Source organism: Pyrgilauda ruficollis, unplaced genomic scaffold (assembly GCF_017590135.1).
Source record: "Pyrgilauda ruficollis isolate IOZ18807 unplaced genomic scaffold, ASM1759013v1 scaffold6, whole genome shotgun sequence".
Classification (NCBI taxonomy): domain Eukaryota; kingdom Metazoa; phylum Chordata; class Aves; order Passeriformes; family Passeridae; genus Pyrgilauda; species Pyrgilauda ruficollis.
This window is the reverse complement of record NW_024527710.1, coordinates 9,784,629-9,805,376: the sequence shown is the minus strand read 5'-3', so window position 1 is coordinate 9,805,376 and position 20,748 is coordinate 9,784,629. Positions and strand designations below refer to the sequence as shown.

General features: G+C 44.9%; 1 protein-coding gene across 6 annotated transcripts in view; it reads right to left on the bottom strand.

Annotated features, from left to right (window-relative positions):
• RNF220 (ring finger protein 220) overlaps window positions 1–20,748 on the bottom strand; it is a 219,506-nt gene that overhangs the window by 35,764 nt on the left and 162,994 nt on the right. For 3 of the 6 annotated variants that reach the window (XM_041482942.1, XM_041482941.1, XM_041482943.1), the window contains 3 exons: window positions 19,907–19,949; window positions 12,274–12,395; window positions 11,120–11,252 (listed from right to left, as the gene is read on the bottom strand). In XM_041482942.1, coding sequence (XP_041338876.1) covers window positions 11,120–11,252; window positions 12,274–12,395; window positions 19,907–19,949 — 298 coding nt within the window. Of the gene's footprint in view, window positions 1–11,119; window positions 11,253–12,273; window positions 12,396–19,906; window positions 19,950–20,096; window positions 20,269–20,748 lie in introns of those variants that run through there. The other 3 variants (XM_041482944.1, XM_041482945.1, XM_041482946.1) reach the window with 2 other exon arrangements.

The following is a 20,748-nucleotide window of genomic DNA, read 5'->3' as shown; positions in this document are numbered from 1 at the left end:
ATGCCTAAGCATCCTCTCTGACCTCTGCACTGCTTCTCAAATCTCACTTCCTTTATGCAGTCCTCCTGATGAGTGGTCACCTGATCAACTCTCCAGTGAATGGTGGCCCAGGTTAAGATCAAGAGTTATTAACATGATATATAAGCAGATTCACATAACAGATAAAAGGACTTTACATTCAAGTACCTCCTTTTCTCCATCACACTCAGCAGCAGATGGTCCAAGTGACAACATATGCTGCTTCAGGTGCTGACAGCACTGCTCCTGCACAGGCACGAGCTCACGTGGGACTGGCAGTCTTAGGGGCAGAATGGGAACACAACCAAACGACCCCAGCCTAATTTCATGAGCCCAGGTAGGAAAACACAGACCTACTGTGCCCTGCTCCTCAACTCCCATCTATGCAGATCAGTTTTGGTAACCAGCTGTTCTGTATATATTTAATTATGTATTTTATTATCACTCCAAAGAAAGCCAAGGAAGAAAACTGCCAGTGTTATTATTTGCACCACCACTAGATACTGCTCATGCAGAGGATCAAACTCATCTGCATGACTAACATTTCTCCAGTTTGGCCCCAAGGAACAGGACTGTGTGTGTACGAGAGAAAAATCTATACTGGAAATATTCTAGGAATTCCAAATTTTGTGTAAATTCCATAAATGGGTCTAAATTCAAATCCATCTTAGAAGCATAGAGCTCTACTGGGGCCTATTTTGGCAGGGAAGAGGCATTTATTCTGTTTGCAGGTAGTATACATGGGCTCAGGAAAGAAGAAAAGCCTCCCATAAATCTCCAGAACTGCAGCCTTTGCTAATTACACTCCTTGCAGTGACCCCCTTCTGTACAACCTCCCTTTCCAGCACGTTCACTCTATTTTCTTATCGAAATGGCACTCGCTGGCTTCTTGGAGAGTAAAAACAATGGAGGCAATAAAAGCAGTTTATGCAGACTCACGGCCAGGCCTCACATACTTCCAAGAATGGCTCTAAATTGGGTTTATTTCATCATCTGCTGAAGTATCCCGAACTAGTACTAAGAGGACAAGGTGGCATGGATGCCGTTTTGTTGTAAGAGACATCTGGGAAGACAGAGAAAGCCACTAAAAATTCTTGAAAACGAGAGAAAAACAAAGATGAGGCCATGCTGAACACAGGTCTTCCTACAGATCCATAATGCCTCCACAGCCCTATTTTTCAACAGTGACATTGTTCCCCTACTTTTTCCTAGCACCAACAGGGATAGAATAGTTCTGGTTCCCAGCCTGTTGCAGAAAAAAAAAAAAAAAAAAAGACATTTAGAAGTCAAGAAAAGCTGCTTACAAAACAAGAGTTTTATTTCTCTGGAGCCAGATCCATTTAAAGCTAAATGGTGATTTACCTGGAAAACTGACACCCAACTGTGTTGTTACAGCACACACCTGAAACAGCAGATGCATCCATCTGATGCTGTCTATTAGCTCCCACAGGGGCAAAATGGGCTGTCAGAGACCTGACTGCTTACCAGTGTGGATGCTTACAGGGATCTTTGCTAACAGATCACAGAAACAGCTGCCTTTAAGGAAAGGGGCGATATAATTTTATGACCATTACCATAATTTTGCAGCAGCATGCTGAACAAAGGGCAGGCAAGCACTGCTGTACAGGGTAAGAGCCAGCTGCTGCAAGGCTCAGGAAGAGGCTTCCCCACCCCTTGCAGCATTGAGGAGTATTCCAGAGATGTCTTTGTGCCTCCTGTAACCCATCAGGTACAGACTATGGCTGCAGAGGGGAAAACACACTTGGACCGGACCAAAGATCTGATCTGGTTTGACAATTCATGGCTGCCTCCTAGAGCCTCGTGCTGATGTGACAGAGGAAGGTGAGAACAGCCTCATGTCTATCTCAAAGGCTGCTCTTCAAAACCCGGAGCTGAAGTACAAAAGCAGCAGCAACAGCCATGGTCTTTGCAGCTACAGCTTGTTTTCCACAGTTAGGGAAAGGTGGATCTGAAAGGTTTTGTTCCCCTGGGGAGAGGGTGGAAACAAACAAAAAAGGAAGAGGGAGAATTAAAGTAATCTTGAATCACTAAGCAGATTCACATCACTGGATCAATAAGCACCACTGACAGGGATCACAGGAATGTCGCAACTTTGCCAATAATAAAGCAGCACAGCAGAGCTCGGAGGATGACTTTTCTAAGGCAGCAGAGCATGAAGCTGCAAGGCTGGTGAACAGCTGAATGTGACACCCTGGCTTACAGCAGGCTGCTGCCAGTGGCGGGGCTCAATGCAGTTTGCTTTAAATAATGATGAGCACAGAGATTGTATTCATGGGGGAAAGGCAACCAAGGACTGGAAAAACCAAGGGCTAAATTTCATAGGCCAAACACATGTGCTTTTCCTCCCAAACTAATTCTTTCCTAGGCTGGAAAGAAGAAAGAAAAATCAGTGCTAATTTAATCAATTGATCAGTCTATTGATTGCAAAACTGGAGCTGCTAGTTAGCCATGTGCTGTAATGCCCTCAACTCTGAAACCACAAAACACACCATTGATTTCTTCACTTCCAGCTCCAAAACAAGAAATAAAACCAGGCTTTCACGGAAAAACAACTTCCTCGTCCAGGGAGAAGATGCAAGCAAAGAAGAGAGGCCAGGAAACAGGGACAGCCGCATCTTGTGAGGTTCAAACTGAAATTAGTTACAGATGCAGTCACAGTGTCTTGTGTAAACTCTATCGATTGGGTGGCTGACAGTCTTGGGAGCCTCCATAGTAGGACAATCAATCCGGCTGCAGTGTCACCTGCCACTTTGCTGAACAGTTGACAATGCAATTATCCAGTGTGGAGGCAGGGAGTTGGCGTGTGTCAAACGCAGTTAGCCACTTTCCGGGCACTACTCGATAATGCGTTTCACCGCCGCGTGTAGGAGACGACACACGGAGATAGGAGCTGTTCAGAGCCATTGAGACCTGTGCTCCCTTTTTCCTTTAGGAACATCTCACTGCCCCTGACTTAACAACTGTATTCTAAAATGCTATTAAAATCATGTCAATCAACTATTGTGTGCTTAAAGCTCAAGTTTGACCTGAGTGTCCAAGAAGTAGGTTGCAGCTCTAGCAAAACTGCAGACCCTTGAGGGAAAAAAAATTAAAAATTTATCAGATTACTATCTTAAAGCCTGGGATTTTCAAAACCACAGCTAACAGATCAGTAGAAAACTGGATTACAGAGCAACTAATGTCTGAGATCGACAAAACCTGAAGTTTAAAGGAACTGTCGACTGAAACCCAGTCTACTTTAAAAAATGAGTAGTTTCAGGTGCTCTACTTGCTCCTTTACTCCTCCTGCTAATTTTCATGGTGTTACAACTGCATTTTCTGTTTTCTTTTCTTCCCCCTTCCTTCCTCTAGGAAGGAGTTGACAGGCGTCCCTTTTCATCCCCCAACCCCAATATGTAATACTGTAATGTAAATATTGGGGATGTAATACTTTTACTGTATTACATCCCCGATATGTAATACTGTAAAAGGGAAAGAATTCCACTTCTTCCTGCAGAAAATCTTTTCCTGGTTAGAGTGGCTGTCGGTGTTACATAAACCAGCCACCAAGGTTTACTTGACTGTGCTCCTTTCAGCTAATGCATTCTAGCAGTTGGAACATGAAAATTGGATTCTTTATATTTTTGTATGCATTCAAGTTAACAAAAATCTACAATCAGCAATGAGAAATTTTAATGGCTATCCTCACAATTTTCTTTTTTTCCAATTAAAATTATTGGAAAATAATTTTACTTTGCCAAGTCCTATTGATTACTTTGTGCTCCAAAATGAACAAAATGGTATTCCTTGAAGAATTATGTGAACTTCAAACGCACATGACATTGGGCATCAGTTACATGGCAGGTCATGCTGGCTTTTTTATGTAAGGTAAAATGTTTTTTTCCTCTTAAATCACATAATACTCTAATCTGGTTTTCTGGCTCACTAGAGCAAACTTATGATATTAATATACAGGAAAATACTTAAGAGATATTTATTAACCACAGAATCTTTCAAATTCTATATGCAGGCACAAACTACAGAGAAAGAATCAGGTGCAGCCCATATGATTATATATCTAACACTATGCAAACAGACTTTGTTAGCCTTTTTAGGTCAAGCATTATCTTATGGGCAACTACCTGCCCTCAAAGGAGAGAGGTGCCAACGTTAAGAAGTGGTTGGGCTACTTCATCAGACTGGTCCAAATCATTGTGCTTCTGCAATGGAGGGATTACCAGGATTACCACTTTTACACAAGGGCTGAGGTAAGGGATGTAAGTGCTCTGGGGCTCAGCAGCCCTCTATAAGGGGCATAAGGCACAGACAAAGACTTGAGAAACATGGAATTTATACATCTTGCCCACCTGGAAGCTTACAGCAGGTAGAAGTGACCAGCAGAAGGTAGCAACCCAAACATAGGAAGACTAAAATTCAAGGGCTGAGAGGCTGAGAAAGATGCTTAGATGTACAGACACATCCACCTTAGAGAGAGATGCTGACACTGGAAACGTGGCAGAGAAATGCATGGAACTGAGGTCTAGCTAAATGGGAAGAAGATTAAGAATTTCATTTCAGCAAAGATTCTCTGTACTCTTAACACAGACTGCTCTTGCACCCAAGCTGAAGTTTGCTTTAGCTTGCTAGGGTAAAAGGAATAAATTCTTGCTCATCTACACAGCAGCAACGACGATTCTAGTTACCAGACCACTCTTCCAAAAGGCCTAAATATGCCAGAGACATCTTCCATTTCCCACAGAGTCTCTTAAGAGAAGTCACACATTAATAGTTCAGCTCAAATGCTTTTGCTGCATTTGAATAGATCAGTTTATACCCTCTTACCAGTATAACCTTAAATGCAGCCTGAATCTCCTGACATGGAAAAAAGGGAAGTCTCCTTGCCTCTTGAAGCTTCCCTGTATGCCTCATTATATTTTATCTCAAAAAGAGGGCACAGCTGGCTACTAGGTGAGATTCCAGAGCAAGACTTTAAAGGTTTGTTGCCATCTCTGCTACTATCTTTTTAACACTAGAGAAGATGCTTCTCCATGCTTCAGTTTCCACATACTTGTCAAACACTGATTTTAAGAGTTTTGTTGTAGAGGTCCATTTTCATGAAGTTGCACAGAGAAGCACAAAGGAATTTTCCCTCTCTATTTGGAGCTTTCTGCAGGCAGTCACCAGACCCAAGAAGTCACTGTTATCACAAAAACCTGTTGTTGAGGTAGGAGACCTAAAAAGTATCTATTTAGATTCTGAGGCCAGGACCTCACACATGAAAGAATGATTCTAATGCTGCATGGATTTTGAAGGAGAACAAACCAGAGGAGCATACAGCTACTGCCCCAGTGCTCTTTCTGGGACAACTAACCCACAGTGGACAAAGGCTGCCCTACAACACTTGCTGCTAGAACTGAAGCATATCTTGATTCTGTGTCAATAGAAAGCTGGCAGTGGGAGGGCTTCAGCCATTTGCTAGAAACTTTTAATCATTTTAATACAGTCCTACTTTCCAGACAGCTGCCCTAATTGTACACGACATGAGATCCAATGCAAATGGACCCCCAAGGATAACTGTAGTTTGTTACAGCTTATAAAGGCTTTACCAAGTCCCTCTATGCATACACTTAGTTGTGCTGTTCTTTTCCCTTGGTAAGACATTAGCAAATAGAACCAAGCCCTTTGCTAGCTTGGGAGAAGGGCTGGACAGAGAAATAAAAAGAAATACCAGAAAAATAAAGAGAAACTTAAGAGTTAAGTAATCCCTGTGTGTTTCTCCTTCTTCAAGAGTATCACAATCTATCAGACAGATCCTAGTCATGTTGATCTTTGTTAGAAAGTATCCTTCCCTGAAAATGCCCTGCTTGCCATTTTAACATTTTTAAAGTCTTTCTCTCTTCTGTGTTATTTTTGATGCAACTGATCTGCCGAAGCAAAAGAAACTGAGAAGAGCAGTGGTGACTAGCTTGCTACTGCACCTAGAGGAAGGCTTTTTGGTGGGGGAGCTGGAGGGGAGAAGAGGAGGACGGGGCGGGTGGAGAGAACTTAGCTACAATTCTTCAATTCTTTCATATCTGAAGAGGACAGCAATCTCTGTTCTATCAGACCGCACGGTTCGTGCTTTAAATGGTACTTGCTGCCAGCTTGCTTTCCCTGTCTCTCTCCCTTTGAAGCAGACTGGACAGCTTCCTCAAGCTGGCGTTATCACTCCCTCTAACCACTCTTGGCAGGCAATCTAATTCCCCCTGAAAAGGTCACCGCCATTTTAACTGCCTTTCAATCACATTAAGCACGCTGCCGCTCGTGCTCAGAGCACTGCGCCCGCAGCTCTCCTGACTGAGGTGCGATCGATAAACTGACATCCCGCCCAACACCCAGCTCCCCGTCCGCCCCAGCCCTGCTCTCCTCCATCCCCTCTCCTGGGCAAGCTGCCTCCCGGAACGGACGGGAAGGGACCAAGTGACAAAATCCTCTCCTCAAATCTGAGGCAGCAGAAGGGAACCGCTAACCTGGCATTTACTAATCTTTGTCCCATCTGTTAAGAAACAGAAGGGTGCAAGCATCCCTCACCCCCCCGCCTTCCCTAGACCTACAGAGGCAGCAACTTCACAGGACAGTTTGCTTAGGCACCAGTCCAGACACCTTTGAAGCTGTGTTACAAAGAACAAGCCTCCCTCAAGCTTCCCTCAATGCAATCATTACCGTTATCTCTCCCCCCGAGCTGCTTTTTTTTTTTGCAGTTACGAGTTATGTGTTCCACCCATCGATCCCTGTGTAAGACACTGTTTTAAGTCCTCTTGCCTTTTGACTGTGCTAAGCCGTTTAAGAGATGACAGCAGCTTCTATCAGTGTGAAGCTGATGTGATTCTTTTCAGATAAAGCACTTTTTTTCCACTTCCCCCCCCTCCCTTCCCTTCTTTCAAGTAAGAAACATACACACAAAAAGAGACACTGAATCTTTCAAAGAAAAAAAAACCTTTTGAACTTCCCTCAGGAATTCTTTAAAGGGATAACCTTACAGTGTAAACACTGAGGGTAACGTGCATCCATTCTGGACTGGAATAGAGGAATTGCTACAAATATGTTGAGCATTAAAAAAACCCCAACAAACCCCACATCAGAGACCAAGCTACTTGACGCTTTCACTTGCAAAGCCTTGTTGGCATCCTAAACACAGAAACTCATTAAAGGTGGCATGAAATAATTCCGTGCAACAAAGAGCTTCAGAGAGAGATGATTCAGAGACATGGGGAGGGATAGTTACTGAATGTTCAGGTATTTCAAGAGAAATTTTAGTCTTGTGACACTGTACAGAGGCAGGGGAATATCTGATTATTTTATCTGTATGGTTTTACACTTTGAAGTACACGCTTGATTTAAATGGAGTTTGGTATTTCATGCTGGTATTATTCTGCACCTACCCCCAAAGAGAACCACAAACTCTCTTACAAACCCCTGCTTCAAGCAGGACCTCTGCTGAAACAAAGTGGTTCCAAACCCAATATAATTGCCAATAACCTTAATTTACACCTTGCATCTTTCCAGTTTTGTAAAGCAAATTGAACGATAGCAAATTTTAAGAAGCCAGGAGGACAGCTGGAAGTACTAAATGTTTCCTGACTGAAATCCTCCACCAAACCCAACAGCTTCAGAGACAACACACTGATCCCTACACTTCTCAGGTTATATTCCTACTTGCTGCCACAGCCTGTTCTTTCCACCTGCTGCCTCAGGATTGCCAAGCTGCGCCGGCCAAGTAGGTGTGCTTTGGCTCTGCTGCACTATACCTGACTGGAGGCTTGCAGCTGTAACACCAACACAGAAGACAATTTCCAGCTTCTAAGACAGCTCCTCAGGTCAGAAGAGCAAGTTTTTCCTGCAAGTGCTTTGGAAGCAGGAAAGTGTCATCCTAGGAACTTTACAAGTGAGAGTTTCAGCTTGTGGTTACTTCTATGTTTTAGACCATGTTCCAGAAAATCCAAACAGCGTTGTTAATTTCCCTGACGTTCCTGTTTTCAGGAAGAAAAACCTAAGGTCTCTCAACCTTACTCCAACTGAGAATCTGTCAGGATTTTCTATATAATTGGCAAAGAATTTTCCTCATGGAGAGTGATATGAACCTTGTCCCCTAACCAAAAATGATAAAAATAATCGCCAGGATCAGTGTTAAGTTCGAGACACTGCTGCAATGCTGCCCAATGGACTTACGTGCAACACGCACTGGCCACAGTGTCCTGCTCCCCCTTCACCCAGCTGTGACATCTCCTCAGAGCAACACACCATTAAAATCGAAATTAATGAGACACATGGCCATCTATTTTCCCCTCCGGTTTTATGTATCTCCCCATGTCATCTCTTTAGACATTGGTGACATCCCTGTAGCCTGGTAAAGGCTGTCTGGCATTATAAAAGACATTTGATTTCCACATCACTGCTACTTCTCAGCAAAAGGAACAGAGCCAAATGCAAAGCCTCAGGTGACAGGGGTTAACGAGGGCCTTGCCAACTCCAGACAAAGCAGTTTTAAGCATTAGAAAGCATCTACAAAACGTTGTGCTGTGCTTCAGGGCTGTAAATTAAGAATTCTGTCTGGCAAGAGCCAACACTGGCAGCAAAAGAAGAAAGACAGTCACCTTAAGGTTACCTGAGAGTGCACATAGCAGTCCTGAATGATGGAGGCCCATGAATGCAGCAGTCAGAGACAATAGGAGAGCCACAAAAGAGAGCATGAAAAAGTGTAACTTCATTAAAAATAAATGCAATCAGCCAGCTGTAGAACATCACTCCCGATTTGCTTTGGCTTTCCAAATTTTACAACTTCTTGCACAGAGTAGGTAGGTACACTGTTCATATTGTCTGATTATCCCAAAATACTAGGTAGAAAGCTGTTAGGAAAAAAAATTCCCATGCTTAGGGAAGAGGACACTTCTCTAGGGAAGCATGGCAGCTGTTGAATCTAGCTGCCAGCAGAGGTGTGCTCCAGAGGAGGAAGGCCAGGTGCTAGAGACCTGACAGCTGCTCAGGTATCAGGAGTCCCTTCTTCAGCTGTGGTTTTGCCACAAACTGCTGCACAGGGAGGATGTTTCTCACCACAAATAATACAGGGAGTTTCCTGTGCTTGTGAGCTGATCTACAGATACCTTTCATCCAGCACCACACCAAGGGAAGAAGTCTAATCCAAAAGCCTTGTCAGCAGGGTGATTATGGAGGATTTTAGAACTGCACGTATTTGGCTTTCCTCCTGGACTTCCAATCTTTTCCCAGATCTGTCCATGTAATTCCTGAAGGTGTGACAAAGGTCTCCAAAAGGAAAGAAGAGATAGACCCCATAATTCCTGCTGGAAGCAACGCCATCTCTAAGTATGAATGAACTGCACAAGTATCTGTTCATGTGTGTGTATCCACCTGGCAGAGGTTACAGCACTGACTGATGCTAAAACCCGCCTAACTTCTGGTGGAGGAAAGCAGGTGATCGACACGGTAACAAGTAACACATTTGAGAATTCCTTAAAATAATGAAGAAAATGTAACAAAGAGCAAGAATTTTATATTTACCCAGCCTAACTACATCAATTACACACATATTGTCCACCTGAAGCCTCATTTGAAAGAGGTTCTCCATATGACCAAGAATGTGAAAGATTCAGATCACACATCAGTGAGTTAACTCAAAACAACTGGGAACATTCACCAGGTGAAGATAGCACCATGTCTGCACCAAAAGAAGTGGAAGAGCATGCCCTCCTCAAATACAGGTGTTTGGTGGGGATGAAGGAAGAAACCACTCATACACAAAAAGTGGGAAGAAATAAACTTAGCTTTTTCTAACCAGGACTAGCAGTGATGATAACAACAGAAGTACAGAGACATCCCATGCTTCTCCGCTACAGACTGCAGTGTCTATGCTACATGAATATAGTCTAAGATCCTGCATGGTCTCATCAGACCTCTACACGGAATCATGCACAGACACAACTCTCCATGCAGTCACAAAAAAAGTTAGGCTACTGACACAGCATGTAATAGCGTGAGCTTCACTGGGGGTCCTTTAAAGTCCAAAGAAGCTGCTCCTTATCATCTGCTCTGCTATAACCCAGCTACAATTTAATTTCAGAGGAAAGCAAGAGCAGATCAGGAGTGACTGGTTTTCGCTGAGCACACGGCTGGCTTTTAAGTCCAACTCCCTCATGCAGTAGCCTTTCCCCTTGAGATATTTTAAATTAAAATCCAAGCTGGTATAGGAAGAGATCACATCCCATCCTCCTTATTGAACGAAGGGAGCCAGCACTCCTCCTCTCATTAAGCATGCGCTACGTGGATTGCTTGTGAGAAACTCTCGTGAGTGCCTGAGGTTCATGCCAATGAACAGTTTAGTAAATCCTCCTCTTTGAGGCCAAAGGGCTGAATGTAAGAAAGGGGCCAGGTTTCTAGCTAAAATTACATTCACCAATAAAGCTCACAAGAGGTCAAATTTTGCCATAACTCACTCTCTCCTTGGTAACTGATTTCCCCGTCACTGGGGAAGGAGCAAAAGAAGGAGGAAAAATAAAATGTGTTTGTCTGAGAGCCCTAAGGGCTTGCAGTGCTGGAGGTGCAGAGCAGGTTCCTGGATTCTCATTTATCAACCTTAAAAGGGATGGAGTGATAAATGCACAACTGGCCCTTTAATATTTTATGCAGGTGCTAAAGCGACTTAGCTGTCACCTCCAATACATCACCAGAGGCTGATACACCAGCTTTCGTCACTCCAGGCTGGGAATTTTTACAATTTCATTTCTATTTCCCTCTCTTCACATATTTCCATGTATTTCTTACTATGTGTGAGATATAAAATGTTATTTTCCCCATAAGATCTACCCATTCCCTCTTCAGCCACATTCCTTGAGAAAGAAATAACCCCACACTATGTTAAAGATTTGCACAAATTTTGACTCTCATTGTTCAAGAGGGACAAAAAATTGAAATCACATTACATTCTGGCAAAGGCTGAGGATTCTGCCTTTTGTGGAAGGGAAATCCCCATGTCCCTCCCTTTAAAGACAGGTAATGATCAACTTCCAGAGCAGAACGATTCACAAGTGCCCCCGAAACACTGGCGCACCTCGAAATCCTCCCTCCAGGAGAGTAGTGGCCCGTATCCTCTTCTGCCCGCACCACTCGTACTCTTCAAAGCGGTTGCCATTCTCGTTCTCGATGTCCACAGAGTCATCCTCAGTCATGCACGAACCTTCTCTCTGCATGGGGTAAAGCAGAGAGAGGGGCAGAGTGCTGAGGTGCACGAAATGGCTCTTTGGGGTTCATAACTCATGGTGGGATGGGGAAGAAAAGCTGGGCTGTTCCCAGGACAGCTAAGTATAGAGCATACAGCAGCCTCTACTCCCATCCCTGTTCCTACTAACCTAAACTAGAAGTAAATAGGTACTAGAAGAACTTGACAACCTAAGATTAAAACAAGTTGCAAGTTTCATATTTTTTACTCAAGGAAATGTAAGGTCTGGTCCCTACAACAATGCTGGTGTTCATTTCAACATGCATTCCCCTGCCTTGCATGCAAAATTCCTCTGTCATGGAGGAACATGATACCACAGATTCCTTTGACCACAAGCAGAAGTGCTCTCCTGTAACATAGTTTTGGGGCATACTGATCAAAATACACCTCTCTTTATACTACGCACCTCTTGAGGCAACAAGTCCTCTATTGAAGGTTTCTCCAGAGAAACACAAACAAAAAGCCCTATAACAAAACTCTCTCCCTCCCCTGGGGCTTGTTTCTCTTTCCTTGCTGTCTCTGGGATGAGCAGCAAGAGAATGGTTCTGCTTAAATGAACTTTCCTGGAGTAAGATGATCATGCAACCTTTAAAAGTCCCAGTCTGCTACAAAAGAACCCAACAAACAGTAATTCTAATGTTGTCAAAAGCACAGATCAAAACGAACTGTTCTTCCTGAGCTACACAGGATGACTGAAGTCCTACATAAGGTTCATAAACTTTAATAGCTCCACCTTTAAAATCTACAAATTAGACCTCTGTAACAGCAGAACAGTGCATGAAGTAAAAGTTACTAATGCAACAGAACAGAAAAATCCAGAAAAATCCATCTTCCCAGACAAAGAAGTGACTACAGATCTTAGGGAGACAGTTAGCATTGCCTGCAAGCTCAGCAACGTTAGTTTTTGCCCCACATTAGGTCAACTACAGACAGAGCTGGGAGTAGGGAGAAGGGAATGGCAGCTGGTGATCCTGTTGCGCCTCTACCTTTGCAAGGCATTGTTCCACATGCCTACTCATCTCCTCCTCGGATCCTGACAGAGGCCGGCTGCAGAGGGGACATACCTGCCCTTCGTCTTGCTTCCTCCGTTTCATTTTTCCAATCCGAGCTGCATGGAGAAACCAGGGAAAGGAAACAAACAAAAAAGGAAGACATGTCAAGTTTGTAGGTCCATTCTTTATTTCCTCAGCTCCAAATAATAAGCCCTTGGCAAAAATGGTAAGATTTCACACCAGAAAATCCCAGTCACTCCCAATTCTGACCGCTATGTACAGAGTACAGAGACTGTTACTTGGCACTTTTCAGAGGAAATTTGTAACCTGTAGCTGAGCACTCTGATTCCACAGAGGCAGCTATTCACAATTTAAAAACTAGGAGAAGGGTATCTGCTACATATCCCCATGGTAAGTTATTAGAATGGTTAAAATCTTTCCCTCGGAAACTTGAAATTGCTTTCAAAGTTGAGTGATCAAGCCACTGAAGCCTGTTTTGGATTTTGCCTTCTAAATCTGAGGCCCTTCCACTAACATGTCTAGTCCCCCTACAAGAACTTCCTTAGATTGTGGAAGGATGATGTAGCACCTGATAGCCTTGGACAAGGTATTTAACAATCACTTCCAGGAACACAAAGCCTCCTGTACACCCTGAAAAATTCCTTCTCAGACCACCACAAACAAGTGAGAGCACCATCTTGGTAGCAGGCAATATTTATGGAAAGGAAAGAGATTTGCTATGAAAAACACAGGACCTATGCTAGATAGCTTCTGCCTTTCTATTGCTTTTATTTCATGAAAACTAGGGGCTACACTGCCTTCTTGAGAGCATGCTCTGGGAAACAAACATGTTAGGAATCATGATGATTAGAAAAAGCAGCCAAGGTAGCCTGTTGCTTAATCCAATAGCTGGTTAATTTGAGCCATCGTTTAATGTGATCAAAACATCTGGAACCAAATCATTTGCATTAAAAAGAACTTCTGTCTTTTATTATGATGGCTTTAGGCAGGTATTACTGAATAACTCAATCACTGGCTGCAGGAAAGTCACTGTTTAATTAATAAGGAAGGTCAAAATTCTGAATGAGAGACAAGAAAAAGCCCAAGGAAAGCCCATGTGATAATGAGAGATGACACCACCAAAAAGCTGCACTAGCCAGAAATCGTTACTGACATTGTGAGCACTGCAGCATGCTCTGAAAGCCTTCATGCCTGAACACTGTGGGATCAACAGCTCCCTGCAGCCAACGAGTCACAGAAAGCTTCTGAAATGCCAGGATGAGAAGAACCAGTGTACAGGCAAGTTTCTGTTGATTGTTTTCACAAGTGCATCAGTTTAGAGCACAAACATTAAGTGAATTATAAAGTTTCAGCTTAATACGTCAGCACAGACCAGAAAGGCCTCCTTCAAGACTTTCTTGTTGGTTTCCCTGGACTCAGGACTCTCTGGGTCAGGATATATTTTCCCACAATCTGGCACTAGGAGTATTCATCATCCTCTGTACTCTCTCATGCTCCAGCACTATGAAAGCTTCAAATTATTCCATGGGCATTGTTTTTCCTCATTGAAATACGTATGTGTGAAAACTCCCTGAAAAATACATCTCTACTCCTCACATGCTGGAAAGGATTCTCTAAATGTGATATTCCTAGAGTAAGAGACAGCAACTTGAGACCAAAACAAGAGTGTTTTTGATATCTGGCACTTCGAACAACATGGACTCTCAATACACACAGCTTTCATCATTTGTCTAAATTTTATTTGCTGAAGCTCCACAACCCTCTCCTGTGCTGGGTATACCACAGTGACAGTTCCACAACCCTCTCATTTAGGCAGAGTTAAGCCACACTCTTTCTGGCTTGTACTTTAGTGCCCAAGAGATTTCTGAAGTTCTGGTTTAGTGCATACCTATATCCTTCAGCATGGCTCTTTCATATAAGTTTAGGATGCTCTTTCCTTGCCTCACTAGCTCTGTAGAGCTAGCAAAAAATATGGAAGGAGGCTGGAATCACACATGACTTGAGCATTCCTCAGCAAACACCCATCTGGAGAGAAACACAGAAACAAAGCCTTCTCTATCCTGACTGCAGACACAAATTTCTCTCACCTCATCATGCTTTTAACAGGGAAATGCAGGGAATGAGCAGTTTAATTATTCTGGTAGGACTCCCCATGGCCAAACAATTCAGTTAGAGCAGTCTGCCTTGTGAATTTATTAGTATTTTTAGGGGTTTTTTACTGCCATCCTCCAATCCATGCACTGCAGCAGTGACAAAAGGAAGACAACTTATTTTGGGTCTTCTACAGATAAATTCTTGGGAACATTTTGTCACAACAAGCACCTGATCTGCTGCTGAAATGTTAGTGCAGAGCTGGGAAGAGAACCTCACTCTGCTCCAGCTCTACACCAGACCCAGCAGCCAGCCCCTATCCTGGCTTATTTAGCTCTGCAGAGCAGCAGCCCTTTGAGCTGCAGTGCCACAAGTGAAAAAGCCACTGGAGGAAAGAGGTGTTGAAAACAAATCCCCCTGCCATTTTCATTCTCTGGTCATTAGCAGTGGCAGCGTCGTGCCCACGGAGGCCAAGTGTGCCCCTGGTGACAGGAGGAACGGAGAGGGAGCAGCCTGGAAAGCACATCCGAGCGGCGCTGTCCCTGCCCGACACACGCAGCCCGGCCATCACTTCCAATCAGCGCGGCAGGGACCGAGCGGCCCCAGAGGCTGGGGCTGATTGTGGCGCTGTCCCGAAGGGGAGCAGCTCAAAAGAACACGCAAGTGAGACCACAGGATTGCTAATTAGTGTTGATAGATGCGATCATTTCTAATTAGCTCACTAATCCCTCTCTCCCTCGCTCCTGTCGCAGGAGCATGGAGAGGGGAAAAAAAAAAGAGAAAAAGTCATTCTCTCCCTCCTGTAATTCAGGAAGATAAAAATGCAGCCAGTTGAGGACTGGATGTACAAAGAGGACAGAACTCAGGGAAGGAGGTTTTTGCATAAGCCTGACCCATTCTTACCTCTGACTGAACAAAGACTCCATAGTTATTATTCCAACCTTCTGCCAGAAGGTGAGAAGTTCACTAGTTTTTATTAGCATTAATAATTATTATTAGGCTATCAGAGGGCTTCCAGCACCTCCGAGGCCCCACTTTTAAAGATGTACATTACCCTGGACACGGCTCCTGCCGCAAGTGCACGTTCTCCTTCAGATTACACGAAACCATCAGGCACCCGGGGAGTTTAAGTCACCACAGCAGAGGAATGAGAAAGTAGCACACAGAGGTGAGCAAGAACTGGGATCCTCTGCAAGGGCAGGGGAACTCAGCTATGGTCTCTGACTTAACCTAGGAGCTGTGCTGGCTATGGAATTGCTCTTCCCTTCACTGATATGTATTTCTCTAATACGGGGCTATGCAAGGTGAGAGGCTGCTTGCACTAGAGAAGGAGCCAAACTGCACTCCACAAAGCCTCTGCTGCTGAGGGCACACTGGTCCCTGCCTTCACACAGGCGCAGAGACAAGGAGCCAACCCACCACTGCTGCCTTACTGGCAGAAGAGACCGAGGATTTTTTCTAACAATAGGCCTTCCTCATCAAGGCTGAACCTCATTAATTCCTAAAGATCGTGTTACTCTCTAGTCCAGCCAAACTTCCTGTGAGAAAAGCTAATGGATTTTAGTTTTCACTGGTACTCCCCTCCCCAAGTAAAAATTCACCTTCAGGACACAGCACTAATTATCTCAGAAGTGCTCTTACATGGCATCTAGCAGTGGACATTGCACCAACCTCTCCTGTATCATCCAAGGTCATGATTAAGTTACTAGCAATATCTCTTATGGTTCCCTCCACCAGTTTGAGTGGTCCCTTGAGTCCTATGCAGACATCATTAGCAGCTCCTGCAATGTCAGGCCAATCAAATTAAGTAGAAGCATTTTTGTCTCCTTTCCAGTGAAAATCATCCAGCTTTATTCCTCCCCCACCCATCAGCTACAAAAGCTCAGGACATGGTGCTGGTGGTTCAACAAACTGCACGATCCGTTTGGAGAGACAGGCTTGGGGTAACCACCAAAACTGGACTCGCCTTCTCAGGGAGGTGCAAATGGAGCTTTGTAAGGACTTACTTTACAACTCACCTGAGAACTCTGGAAACTTTGGAAATAACCCTAAACTTATGTCAAAGATATTCAAGCACAAGAACTAGCACCTGCTCTCTGCAAGTCTACTATAGGAGTCCTGAGGAGTGGCTATACCTACTTTTGTTAGATCTGTCACAGAAAGCTTTTGTGAATGATCAAACTCATCCGCAGCATCTGATGCAAGGGAACAACGTCAGTAGTGGTGGAGCACAAAAAGCCATCTCAAGAAGAAGCAAAAGCAAGGAAACAGATGGTCAAGAAGGAACCCGTTTGAGGCCTTAAGTACAATTTGCTGCTCATCTGCCCAAAAAAGAACATTAAGGGCCAGATTCACAAAAGGGTTTCAGTGCAGCTTTTAGATTTGCATGGTCGAAGTTCCACAGAGATGATTTTCAGCAACCTTCAATGTGACACTATTCTCTGAGGTTGGCACCTACTTAACCTGCTGAACCCATGTTCTGATACACTAAGCCAAACTTTGTGCCTCTAATTTTGAATGACTACCTAACTTGTTCTGCACTGCTAAACTCCACAAGCATCAATTTACAGGGTGGCTTAAAGTCTGCAGTTTGGCAACACTGGAAATAAGGCAAATGAAAGAAATGCTTCCTTTGTCACACAGGTTCATCAGGAATCAGCACCTCATATGCCTGGGTTCACAAGGACACAACCTCTGGAAAGTGAGTTTAGCACAGGTGAGAAGTGCAGGATTAACTCACTGAGGCTGACAGGGAAGTTGTGATACAAACACTCAACCAAGAACCTAACCGACAGAACATTACTCTCCTGCTCCTGGGCTTGAAAATGCATTTGCCTTACTTACAGCTCAATTTAAGTCACAGGTTTGACTTACAGAATTAAACTTCTGGCCAGTCAGGTACGTGTGAACCATGTTGCTATCAGGACCTAATCATGTTGTGGGCAGGCCAACAGAAGCTCACAGAAGACATTTCCCTCTCTACCTTCTCTTCCCTCAGCTCCGTTTGCACATTCCCAAATGAACACAACAGGATGGAAAACGTCAAGGTCCAAACAAGACTGAGTCACAAACAGCCTGGCAGCCAAGATTAGAGTCAAGGACAATGTGGAAGAAGGGCAAACACTGTGAGCCATTTTTATGGGAGGAGTTTCCAGAAGTGCTTCTAGAACTCAGCTCATAAATGCTTGACAGAAATACCAAGATAAACTGGTTACAACAGTATTGAAAAGTACAAATAAAACATAATAAAACAAATGAAATAGATTTTCATTTGACAGACTGCATTTGCTATATTTGAAGTTTCTGCAGTGTGTCAATGAGAATATGAAAAAAAAGCCAGTTGTCCTTGAACAAGTCCTACACAACTTCTGTTCATGTAAAATAATCAGGATTAGGAAACTAAAGTTGCATGATTGATTAGAAGTTCATTAAAATAAGAGCTATAGATAAATAAGAGGTTTTTTTTCCCTACAGCACTCCAGTGTTCTCCATTTAAAGCATTACTGCTCAAATTACTCAACAATAAGGTGGCATAGCTTACAACTACTGCAATTATTTCAATACAAACAAATGTGGAGGAAGAAACTAGAAAGCAGCCAGTGTTCAGAAGTACAGATGTAAAGACACATGCAGAGAAAGAAGCAGCAGAACCCACCCAGCCACGTGGCTGGGTGCAGACTGGACCAGACATCACTACAGGTATGTTCTGGGAACAGCAGTAATCGGTCACAAAAAGCTAAGGTCAGAAGGAACCAGGTCTGATGTAATCTGACCTTCTTTGGGACTTCACCTGAATTTCTGCATCCAGCTCCCTGACATCTGGACCCTCTTCATATCAGGGTGAAGTAGAGAACAGACAGGAAACCACAGCATTATTAGGGCAGCACATATCTTCTTCCATTTAGAATATGGCTGTACCACAAAAGGTACATAAAAAAGAGTAAAACGTCTAGCAAAAACAATGCAAATGCTGTACAAAACTACCTGCCTCCCTTTAGATGAGCATGGGTTCACAAAAACATCTAACAACACAGGCCAAGAAGAGCTCCCAAAAGGAGATCACAGTGTATCCAGGCTGTGCTGCAGCCCTGCTTTGGGATGGAGACAAAAGCACGAAGCAATACTGAGCCAGTTCAGCAGAGCATGCTCTCACCGAGAGCTTCGTCTCACACTGAGGGACTCCACAACACCAACAATTTCACAAGCCTGGCTCAGACTTTTAAAAAATATTTAAAATAAGGTGACTGCACCTCAATTGCTGGCCTGAAAGAAGGTGGAAGGAGAGAGCTTAGCCCTAGCTATCCAAGTATGATAAAGGAACAGTTTGACATCCTTGACTCCAGAGACCTCGGTCACACAAAACAAGAGACCACAGAGCAGCACCTCGTGTGTCTGGGCCATGTGAAGTCCGTGTCTGCCTGCCAGCACTGGCAGCTCCCTGCACGCATCCTGGAGTGCAGAGTGAGCACCTGCCAGCAGTCACCTGCCACTGGTGCAAGGTAACTCCTTTCTTTGTTCTGTGGTTTAACAGACTTTCTGGAGTTTGCAGGTTTTTAGCCCTCTGGGATGATATTTAAAAATTCTAAGGCTAGGTGTGAATTCACCTGCGTCTCACTTATCAAAGATCTGGATCAGTAGCTTCTATTTGCTTAAGACTACACTAAACATGGAGGGCTTCAAATTCAAGAAAATGGTTTTGCTATGAACACACTCTATACCCTTTTGCTCTTTTGTTCAAGCAGATCTTCTTCTAAGTAAACTCCAAATGCTCATCAGAGGTGTTATAGTGAACTATCACATCAGGAAGCTCAAGATTAACGAACCTCCTATTAACCTGAATAACCAAATTCTGACTAAATAGTACATCCTGAAGTAGCTACAAGCAGTACAAAACCAGATTACAGAACATTGTTACTGTGTACATGTTAAGTTCTGACCTCTGAACTTTGAGAAAAGTTTCAACTTCTTCAGCTCTAATAAAAATAGTTTCCTTTCAGCTTTTCTTTCCAATTTCAAAGCAGAGATGGGCTTCTTTTCTCTGATTTGGTTTTTTAATACCAGCCACTGTCCACTAGAAATAGTTGTTTACTTGTTAGGAGCACCCACAGATACAATAAAAGTACCACACCAGCATCTGTGGGTTTGAGAGGGAAAAAAAACCCAAACAAAACAAACCATGACGTCAGATGACGCTCAGGCTTCCCAAAAGTTTACTGCAAGATTCAGCCATGTGAGCGGTGAGAGCTCAGCAGCCGGGCCCCACCGAGAACACGGCTGTGGGGCCGGTTCCACACCGTCTGCGGGATCCCGGCGCCGGGAGCGCTTCCTGGGGAGCCGGGGGGGAGCGTGGAGGGCTTCACCCGAATGCCCCCGGTGCCCTCCCGGCAAATCGAGGCCCCGGCGAGGCTGGTGGCGGCTCCCGGCCTGCGGTGTGGGGGACATGGGGGTGTCACACAACTCGGCCCAACTCTGGAAACTTCTCCGGAGGGGCAGACGCGATGGGGGCCGCACTCACCGTTCAGCCGGGTCTGCCGGTTCGCTCGCACCCGCAGAAAGGTCTGCAGAGGGGAGACAAGAGCGTCAGCACGCGGATGTAAACAACTCTCCCCTCGCCCGTACACAAGGCCCGGCCCGGTCCCCCCACTCCCCGCGCATCCCCGGGACAACGCTCCGTCCGCGGGCCTCCCCCCCACCGCAGCACCCACCTCTTCCCGGCCCCCGCCGCCGGGCCCCCTCTTGCCGCTCTGCATAGCCGCGGGCGCCGCGGGCGGGCAGCGGGCGGCGGGCCCGGGATGCGGGTGGATGCGGCGCGGCCCGGCGGGCGCCGCCGATCAGCCCCCGGCGGCCGCCGCCATGTTGGCCCCGGTCATGTGACCCGCGGCGCGCGGGTGAGAGTTCAGCAGGCAGTTCCCATGACAACCGACAGGGGGCGGCAGCGCCCGGCGAGCCCGGCCAATCAGAGCCCCGGGGCGGCCGGAACCCGGAGGATCTGGCCAATCAAAATTCAGGGGTTACGGGGGTCCCTGTGTATCTGACCAATCAGAAATCAGGGGTTACTGAGACCCTGGAGTGCCTGGTCAATCAGGAATCAGGACCCACTGGAACCCAAGGGCCATGATTCATCAGAACCCAAAGGCAGGTTGCTGCCCCGGGGCAGTTGACCAATCAGAGCCTAGGGGCAACTGGAAAGCAGTTTTCCTGATTTTCCTTATCCTGATTTCCTGATTTCCTTATCCAACAAGATTCCCTTGTCCAATAGTGATTGAGCACCCTTCAGTCCCAACATCACTGACCAATCAAAGCCTTAGCCCTGAAAATAACGCAGAGGCACAGACCAATCAGGCATCAGAGTGTCAC